Below are 9,746 nucleotides of genomic sequence, written 5' to 3' on the forward strand. Positions count from 1 at the left end.
AAGACTGGTCAGCACTAGGCCTCTGAGGAGATAGGTGTGGGTGGTATTTCAGCAAAAGAAACAAGCAGCGCATGTGGTGACAGTCTGAAAGAGTTAAGGTATAGGGGTTTTTTTGGAGGCTGCAAAGTTTTACTTTGCCTATTTGAATAATTTACATACACAAATACATTTATGCCAGCTTTATATATATTTATTATATATAAATAGTTATTAACTATATAAAGACTGTAGAAGATAATTTGTCTCTGTCCTTAACGAGCCTTTTCATATTTTTCAGTGCTAATATTTTGATAGCTACATTTTATAACAACTTTAATGAAAAGCCTGAATCTTTCCTTGCCAAAATCTAGAGGTTCATCTGTGCTGCTAATGAAATCAGGGACGTATTTATTATTTAATTAGAAAAATGCAATTGTATAAAAGAACTTCATTGGTTAAAGCTTGAAGTTGAGGTTTCCTTTGCCTTGAAGCATACAGGACATGTAATGGTGAAACCAAAAATGTTTCATCATAGTGGGAAGAAGAGAAAACAAGAAAGACTATTAATAAATTTGGTCAGAGTTTAAACTATGCATCCAAAATAAATGCAATTCCATTGCATTACTGTATCATTTTATTCAACAAGTTAGCAACAAGCAAAAGACAGCAACAAGTAATGAAACCCAACGCACATTATTTTGATCAACTCCTTCCCCTTCTATCTGGGTATGATAATTGGCTTTTGTTCAGTGAGATACTATCCTCCACCTGTACTGGGAGAAAATCTCTAACAGAATTCCCAAAATAGTTCATAAGTCTATTCCCAGCAACAGTATGTGAAAAAGAACCACAAATGAATAGGCATGAAGAAACACCAATGAACATGCATGTCTGCAAGGTTTCTGCATATTAAATACAGAAAAAAGAAAGGTATTTTTGGAATGGCCACCGGCATGATTTACTGGGACAGAAATGTAAAAGAGGCAAGTGAAAGAAAGCAGAGAGTTCATACTCAGTGGCTAGAAAAATTAATTTTCTTAAACTTGGGAAAACAGACTTCCTTCTGCTCAGCAGACATTGCTGTGAATCCACCAGTGAAACCTGGCAGCAAATGTAAATCCTTTTCCCGTATCAGCTTCTGTTCTGTAATGCAGACAAGCCAAACTTAATGCAGCAAGATAAACCATTGTAAAGGAAGAACCAATCTTTCAGTTTTAAAAGCATTAGTTTATCAAACCACTCCTAGTGGCTAGACATCAATGTGCCCAGGTGAAGTTCACCTCCACAGACTGCTGCAGTCAGGTTTCCCTTCAGTGCAGTGCTACATAGCCCAGCTGTCTGCTTACAAAGGAAGTCCAGTTCTTTACATGTAGCTGTATCAAATTAGGGATTTGAAGCTGATTTATATTTCTGAGATATTGTAAAGTCAAATTTAACAAGTGTTGAAGACAAGCACAGAAAGCACGTGTCTCTGAAAAACAAGAATCTCTTTGATGAAACTAGACACACAAAATAACCAGATTATCAAACAACAGAATTATTGTCCATCAAGTTAATGACCCCAAAATCCTTATTAAAATCTTAGACAACAGAATGCTGAGTTTTGGGAACAGCTCCTGTTCAGTATATGTAATTCATAAATCCATAATATACCCTTCATAGTAAATTAGAAAACCGGCTATAAATAGAAGTCCTTTTAAAACATGAAAAGAGTTATATGCACTTGGAAACATATTCAGCATGCATATATACTCACAGAGTGATAAAATGGAAATTTTGAAGATAACAGCATGACGTATCAAAGATACAGAAGAATACTCCTGTTTCTCCAGAAGAAAGAATTTTTAGCTACTGATGAGATACATTCCAGCCTGCTGCATAATCTACTAATGGAAATGTCTAGAAGTAGTTGTATTACTGGCTTTCATTTTATGGTTTGTTTTGAGCAAGCAAAACTGAAGTTATCAGACTAGGAAACAGTTACAATATTTATTAATTTAGAGGAAATCGATCTTGGTTTTCATCATATTGATACATTTTCTGTGTGTTACAGCAATCATCACTTTTGATGTCTCCATGAACTCAGCGGAAGTTTTGCTCACTGAATAGCTGGAAAACCCAAGACACAACTTTTGAGATACTCAAGGAAAAATAATATGACAAGCTTGTGCTGTTCAGCTCTGGAGTTAATCTAAACCTAGACACATTGCCTTTAGTACCTTTCTTAAAGAATCTGAGATTCTGTGTTTGTGTGAGAGAGCTATTTAATTTGGCTATTTTCTATTTGTTAATATTTACTTGTATTGCGGTAATGCTTACAAGCCAGTACTCCATGGTGTTAGTTTACAGTCTGTTTCCTCACCCTCACCTTGTAAAAGGCACAAGTCAAGAAAGATCTCAAGAACAACAAAGCAGAGCATAGTAAGTGCAAACAGTGAGGCGAAAGGAGTAAGTATAAATATTTTCCCCATTGAAAAAGGCTAGACGATTATACACATGCTATTAAAAATATACCACCAAAATAAAAAAATTAAAAAATTACATAAAATATAGCAAACCTGCCTCCTCCACTTACATTCTCAATTGCTGAGGGACGAAACTATTTTCTTAACACTGCATCATATAAGTTGACAAAAAAGAAAGGTTTATCAAACCTGAACAAGAATAACCACAGAAGAAGCACGCTACCAGAACACTCCACTAACACAGGCACCATGAGTCAGATCCACTTCTTTTGGAAATCACTTATTTACATGTTCTTGAGACCTTGCATAGAGAAAAAGTCAGAACTCAGAAACCTGACTGCTCACAGCTTTACACTGTGTCCTGCATAATACCCCTCTTCACACAAGAAGTTGTCAGGGATGGAAGTCAGCTAACACACAGTCAACAAAAAGGTTTCTTCCATAACAAAATCCATCTCTGATATTTTTATAATGTGACAACCCAACTGGCAGGCAACTATGAAAAGGAGCCAGAGCAACTGGTAAATACTTCCCGAGCATTAAAAAAGCCCAACTTAGTTGCAGAAATTAATCACCTCTTAATACCCATTATGATTATATTTATTTAAGATTAATTTTCTAGATGGCTAGTGTTAATTAACATCTAGAACTGAATCCAAATAGCATATGAATAATTCAACAGAAAAAACAGCCAACAGTTCTGGGCTAGTTTATAACTTACCAAGGGATGGTAGGATCCCCTCATACAGCACCACTGACTTAATGGCCCAAGTGTACTGGTTTGTGTTCCTAAGCAGTATTAAGCAGCATAAAAAGGATGTGTTCTGTCATTTAATATTCATCAGTAACACAGAGAATGAATACCAGTACAAAAACACACCAAGAGTGTAAGCATGCAAAGCAGTTCATAACACGGAACTTAGAACATATAAAGATTATTTCAGTTTTTAACCCTGGATAAATTTGAAATTGCTGAAAAGTGTTCCTAGTGGGTTTTCTTCCCTATTTGGTTTAACTTTAAATGGAAAAAAACCCCTGTTCTGTCCCCAGCTGGTAACATGCTAGCAGCTCTGAACAAATCATTGTAGATTGTTAAGCACAGAGCCAAAACAGAATTTTACCCAATATTATTTGGTGACTACTAGGACACCTATGGTAGGAGTACATCCATTACAGTTTGATATAGTCTCATAACAGCAATCTCTTGTAAAATTAGAAAGTAATGTATGGAGTCTGATATAAGAAATACTACTTTTTCTATGGACTTGCACGGTTCCCATGTAGACACTGCGTGACATGACCATCTATGCACTCTAGTTACCAATTCAATATAGTCCAGTCCACAGTTACTTTCATTTCCTATAATATAGGGAGATAATGAACTCATTCACAATTCATTCCAGAAGAGCAAAATAGACATGTAATTTATCTAAACCACAAATGGATAGTAACTGACATAATTCTAGATTAAATCAGTGGAAGTCTTGCTATATCTAACTACTTTTTACTCTACATGCCAGCAGTCAGCTACCACATCTTCACCTTTTAGGGAGTATACAAGTCTGCATGAAAATATACAGAAAATTTGAATAATCTTGGAGCATATAATTTGTATATACTATGGTCTCAGAACATGCAATACAGATATGAATACACCACCTTCCTTGTTCATAGCTTCTGCAAAGTTGCCTGGAGTAGGATGTGAATTCTGCCTCAGGCAGGCTGACATGACTTTCTTTGGTCTTTGACATGTCTACAGCTATTAAAGAAAAATGTTGCTGACACTTTAAAATTACAAGAAAGATAACATCAATTTCACAATTTTTTTCATATATGTTGTAAACAAAAAGATTTTAAGCTTAATCATTCTTAAGTGGAACTACAAGAAGTGAGAAGTGATTACAACTCACAGTGTAGTTCCTGCAGAGGAGTAGATTTTAACTTTGAAACCCTTGCTTTGAACTGTAGTACACCAATGTCTTGAAAGATTAATTACACAATGACACTTCAAACTTTCATTTTGTTAATGAAAGTTTTTTTTCTTATTATCCTTACAGTCAGCTTTGAAAACATCCTCACACTTACCAAAAGAGATGGAAAAAAAAACAACAACTGATTTTTAATTTAAACGGTGCCAGCCACATAGATCGTCGTAGTCCTTTGGCTTTCCTTTCAAAATGAACTTCCCTCAGCTGCACAGAAATAGCCTGGTGGCTGTTTGCAACCCAGTAGCATTGCAACATTAGGTCTGCTGTAACCCCTCACTTCTGCCTTAACCTCACCGTGCACTGCTGCAAAAGCCTTCCCTTTTCCCCTTGCACGGATTCCCTGAGGTCCAGGCACAGCTCCCCTCTCCCAGCTGGCTGTGAGCGCACCGGCGAAACGCCTTATCCCAAAACTCAGTAACTTGCCTTACCTTTGGCGAGAGCCTGTCACTAAAGGCAAAACATATCGGGGAAGGCGACCAGAAGCCACGGCAGTGGCTGGCAGGGGTCGGCGGCGTACGGACGGAGGAAAGGTGGAAAGCAGAGTGCGAGAGAGAGAGGACGGGAGGGAGGGGAGAGCCCCCGACCCGCCCGCGGCGCCCCCGCCCGCCCCTCGCTCGCTCGCTCCCGACAGCGGCGGAGCCCGCGGTGCCTCTTCTCCGCTGTGCGCTGCAGGGAGGAGCGGTGGGGCTGGGGAAGGTTTTAGCGCGTCTGTCCGGCTCTCCCTTTCCTTTTTCCCCTACTTGTGCTGGCACCGCACCTGGAAGGTTGGGAACGGTGCCTGTGGTGGATGGGACTCCTCGACGTGAGCACCCACCACCCCGAGAGGGTTTACAGCGGGCACCAAGCGGAGTCGAGGGTTTCGCTATACTTTCCTCCAAGCACGGGGAAACTCACCAGAACGGTCCTAAGGACGGGATTACAGTGCTCTCAGAAAGGCAGCGGCCGCTCGGGACCCTGCAGGGCAGCCGCCGGCGGACTCGGAGCCTGGACGGGGCAGAGCCCTGCCCGCCCTGCCAGCCCTGCCCTCTGAGCTCCCGACGTGAAACTCCCTCGTTTCCCCATTCCTTCAGCCCTACCTATTTGCACGGCTCAAACCTGACATTACTCATCACCTACTAAGGGGAGGGCAGCGAAGGGGGGAGCCCTGCCTATCTGTCCAGGCTTTCTTGCCTCGGGAAGGAACCAGTGGGGGCTATCGGAGCTCTCTGAGCGTCGCGGGCGGCAAGACGCAGCCCTCGGCCCGGAGTCCTTAGTAGAGACTTACATGGTGACATTACGAGGCGGCTCTCCTCCGGGTCTCAGCAACCATCCTCCCCCGCTGCCGCTCGCTCTGCCTCTGGCCCGATCCCTCGCCGGCTCCTCGCAAAGGTCATCCTCGCTCGCCCACCTCTCTTCCACGCCCGCCTCCGCACACGCCGCCCGCGGCGGTCGGGACCGCGCCGATCCGCTCCTCCTCCGCCGAGATGCCACCCCCCGCCCTGCGCCGGGCCCTGCCTCTCTCGGCACCAGTCGAGGAAACTTCGGTGCCGGTGAAAGCCGCCCCCGGGGAGGGCAGAGGCCGTCCCGGCCGCGCCCGCCTCGCCGGGGGCTCAGGTGGAGGTTCCGGCGCGGTCCCAGGGGCTGGCCAGGCGCCAGCCGCCGCACCGGGGATAGGATGGGATCCGCCACCGAGGGGCCCCGCCCCCTCCTCCGGGACCCGCACCACGGGACCGGCGCACCGCTCCGGAGAGAGGGGTGCCTACCGGAACCCCGCTGCCTGCTACCTCCGAGGGGCGCTCTCTGGGCCGCACCGCATAGCACCCCTGACGCTGTCACGACCATGCAGTGCCCCACCACTGGGTAGGATGTAGCCCAGGGTTGTACAGTCCCCAAGTAAGTTTACACCCCTTCGGAGACGGTAGTCACAGGCTCAAAGCCACCCTCCATCTTAAGTGATCCCATACCAGAGACACTACACTTGGTGGTCACAGCCTTCTGGGCACGCAGCACCTCACAGCATCCCAGTGACAGCAGGTCCCTGGGGGCAAACACACACAGCAGAGGTGAGCACACACAGTCTGCATGCAGACTCCCAGAAAACAAACCACCCCCCTGTGTCCTAGAGCTGCTGGCACAGACCCCAAGGCCCCTGCAGGATGGCATTTTTCTCTGATGCACACAACACACTACACTTGGCGTAGAAGATGGGTAGGTGGAGGTGACGCATCTCTGACCCATTTTCTGAAGCATACGAGGCTGTATGCTGCCCACACAGAGTCCTGGACCACACCTCACTCCTGAGTAGCATTTTTAAAGGATGGTAGCTTGCACCATTTGCTGATGATCATGAATAACTTTGTTCAATGAAAACCTGCAGAACAACGACACTGCGTTACAGCTAGGTATGTAAACACTAAAACGGTAGAAAGGGAAACACAGCAAAACACAAGGTCACAAGAGAAGTACAAAATTTTCCCAGTACTTCTTGGATATGAGTTGGCAGGACTAGGAAAGATGGGGAAAAGAAGACTTGGCATAGTGAATCATTCAATAAAATTATCGGCATGCGATGGCAGTTAAAAGCAAGTAGAGTTCCTAATTAATAAAAATGAAGAAAAAAATACTAAATTTTTCATGACCTCCATACTTAACATTAATATTCACTCATTCTGGCTAATTTTTACTATCCGCCTTAAAAACAGTAAGCTGTAGGCTTGCTTTCATTGTAAATTCCTGGGAAGGAACACAGACTGGTTTAGACAAATCTAAGTAGCCAACAACAACTCAAAGTCAGTATGAACAATTTCATACACAGTTGGACTTTTCTGTGTGTTAAGAGCTCTGTGTTCTGTGTTCCACCTAGCTTCTTGGTCTGGTGTCACAGGGGAGACTACCCCTAAAGGACTGCAAGAGGCCCATGGAGGGGTACATGCCAGGTTTCCTCCAAGACTTGCAGTCAACTGCCCTGTTGCACTCCTGTAGCAATCTGCTCTGTTTCTTGATAAAGTCTGTGTAGATTACACTTATATTGCATTTGTAATGTATCAATGAATATAAGACTCTGTTATGTACAGTCAATTTGTGCTGGGGCAATAAATCTACAAGTTCTTGCCATCTGGGTTTATTGTACACACACGGATTGCATTTACCTCACATGCACAGCAAAGTTTTGCATCCAGAATGCACTGGGCTCTCTGTATGCGTGCAGATCAATTGAAGATGAAGTTCAATAACTCGGGCATATTGGATGCTCTATGTACATGATGTACGTAGTCAGTCAAGAGCATCTGGAAGCAGTCAATCTGCTGTTCATGCAGAGATAAGTAACGTGTATCTGCTGGTCTTGTTGGGCATTTACATTTTCCTTCCCTACCTGCAAGGCATTAGAATTGACTGCAGTTCCAGAACTTGGGAGTTGTGCAAGAAAAAAATAAATAAAAAAAATTTTCTTTTTCTCCTGCCATGCTGTCATTGAACTGTTCCATGGTTAATTTTCCCATTCTGAATTTGCTGTCATGAACTTCTTAATCATTCATCTGCTTTCCCCTTCACAGCAGAAGCTCTGCTGCTTCTGCATCCCCAGACAGAACACTGCCTGGTGAGAAATGCCTGTGAGGAAGAGTGGGGGTAATGAGCAGTGCAGATTTTCTGGATGAAGAAGTAGCACATTGCTGGAGAATAACTCCGAGCTGGACAGAGTGTAGAGCACCCTGTTTACAAGAAAATGCCCATCATCATCTGGCAGCCACTCACTGTGTCACAGCTGCCTTTAATCAGTAGTGAAATAACTTGGTATGGGGTGGATAGTCAGAGAGGGGCTACTTTTCTGAGGAAAACATTTTTAGGATAAATTATCTGGCCTAATATTGTTGAAACAAAGTCTTTGCAAGGGCAATAATCTCTTTAACAGATATAGATATTTCTTACTAACTTCCCTAATGTTGGGAACGTGACATCATAGACCATGTCAACATAGGATAATGCTGAAAGGTTCAAGCCACTTGGAATTCACCACTTACCTGTAGTGAAAAAAGGAGTATTTGCTTTCAAAAACACTATGGGCATTAATGGTGTTAAAATGTTCCTTTGCTAATTTTGAGAGAATTAGTTAACTACTACTGTCACAGCTGAGGAAGCCTGCTATCTGATATGTGTGGTTAGCAAGAGTGAGAGTTTGTGTGTACAGATTACAGGGATTTTAAGGTCTCTGTCTCAGAGTGAGAGGCTGCAGGCTACCTTACAACACCTGTCCCAGGTTAACATTGCAGGCTGTGTTTTGCACACAGTATGAGTAAGAGGAAAAAAATTAGCGAAGTCTGGGAAACAGTGTTATAACCAACCAGTGAAAGATTCTTTAAATCGGTATCTAGTGAACAATACCAACACAAAGGCAAGCAAATCTTTTTCTATTTTCTCTTTCTGTAGTGATACTGTTGCTTTATGATTATTTTTATTATAATAGATTATATATTTTATATATAATAATATAATATAATGTAATGTAATATAATATGTATATTTTTATTATACTGTCTGAAATTATTACTACTGTCTGAAAATTATTAGGTACAGCTATAGCATATTCTGTGAACATTCCAGAATGTTTTATGAATAGGCTGAGATTATTAGTGAAATATTTTGTGAGAATTTTGTAAGCCCTTATTTGTGTGGATTTGTTCATATATTTTTTTCAAACCTGCTGTCAGGATGGTTTCCTTATGTTCGTGCAACACTGCATGGAACTCTGGAAATATTTTAAAAGAATGATAACAAATATTTCACTAAATAATGGTATGAAATATATTTTATGTCTGGGTACTTAATTTTAATGTCTGAGGAACATGATTTTTCTTGAATCTTTTGTTTCAAAATTTGCCTCCTTATTATATCAATTACATTTAGGAAGCCTGTGTTTATTTTCCAAAGAAGTGCAAATACTGAAACTTTACTCCCTGTAACAGCGTAAAAGAGAAAACACTTAACACACAACAATAAAAGGAAGCTTAAAATAAGTAGTGCAATGCTATAAGCTTATAAAGAAAATTTGAGACCATATTCATTCTCAAAAAGTGCAACGGAAAACAAAAATTGGCTTTGCATCCCACATTTCTGGCTTTCTGCCTGGTCATTCTCCTATCTTGGAGAAAACATGATAGATACCCCCAGCTGAGTCTGGAAGTTCAAAGGTGAGCTCCCAGAAGCTTGTTTTGAGGATCAAAGTCTGAGCGTTGATGTAGAAGGCGGAGTAGCAGGGCTGATGTGAACTGCTGCTCCCAATACTTGTAATTAAAAAGTTGTTTCAAACTGTTGAGATATAGCAGACAGGGACTTTGTT

At 42.2% G+C, this 9,746-nt stretch overlaps 1 protein-coding gene across 1 annotated transcript in view; it reads right to left on the reverse strand.

Moving 5' to 3' along the window:
• Window positions 1-5,871, reverse strand: part of ADGRG6 (adhesion G protein-coupled receptor G6) — a 111,569-nt gene extending 105,698 nt beyond the window's left edge. Inside the window, 1 exon segment of the mRNA XM_030448117.1 lies at window positions 5,697-5,871. Coding sequence (XP_030303977.1) covers window positions 5,697-5,698 — 2 coding nt within the window. The 5' untranslated portion in view covers window positions 5,699-5,871.
• Window positions 5,872-9,746: the final 3,875 nt, after the last annotated feature.

The sequence above is a fragment of the Calypte anna genome, chromosome 3, assembly GCF_003957555.1.
Source record: "Calypte anna isolate BGI_N300 chromosome 3, bCalAnn1_v1.p, whole genome shotgun sequence".
NCBI classification, from domain to species: Eukaryota; Metazoa; Chordata; class Aves; order Apodiformes; family Trochilidae; genus Calypte; species Calypte anna.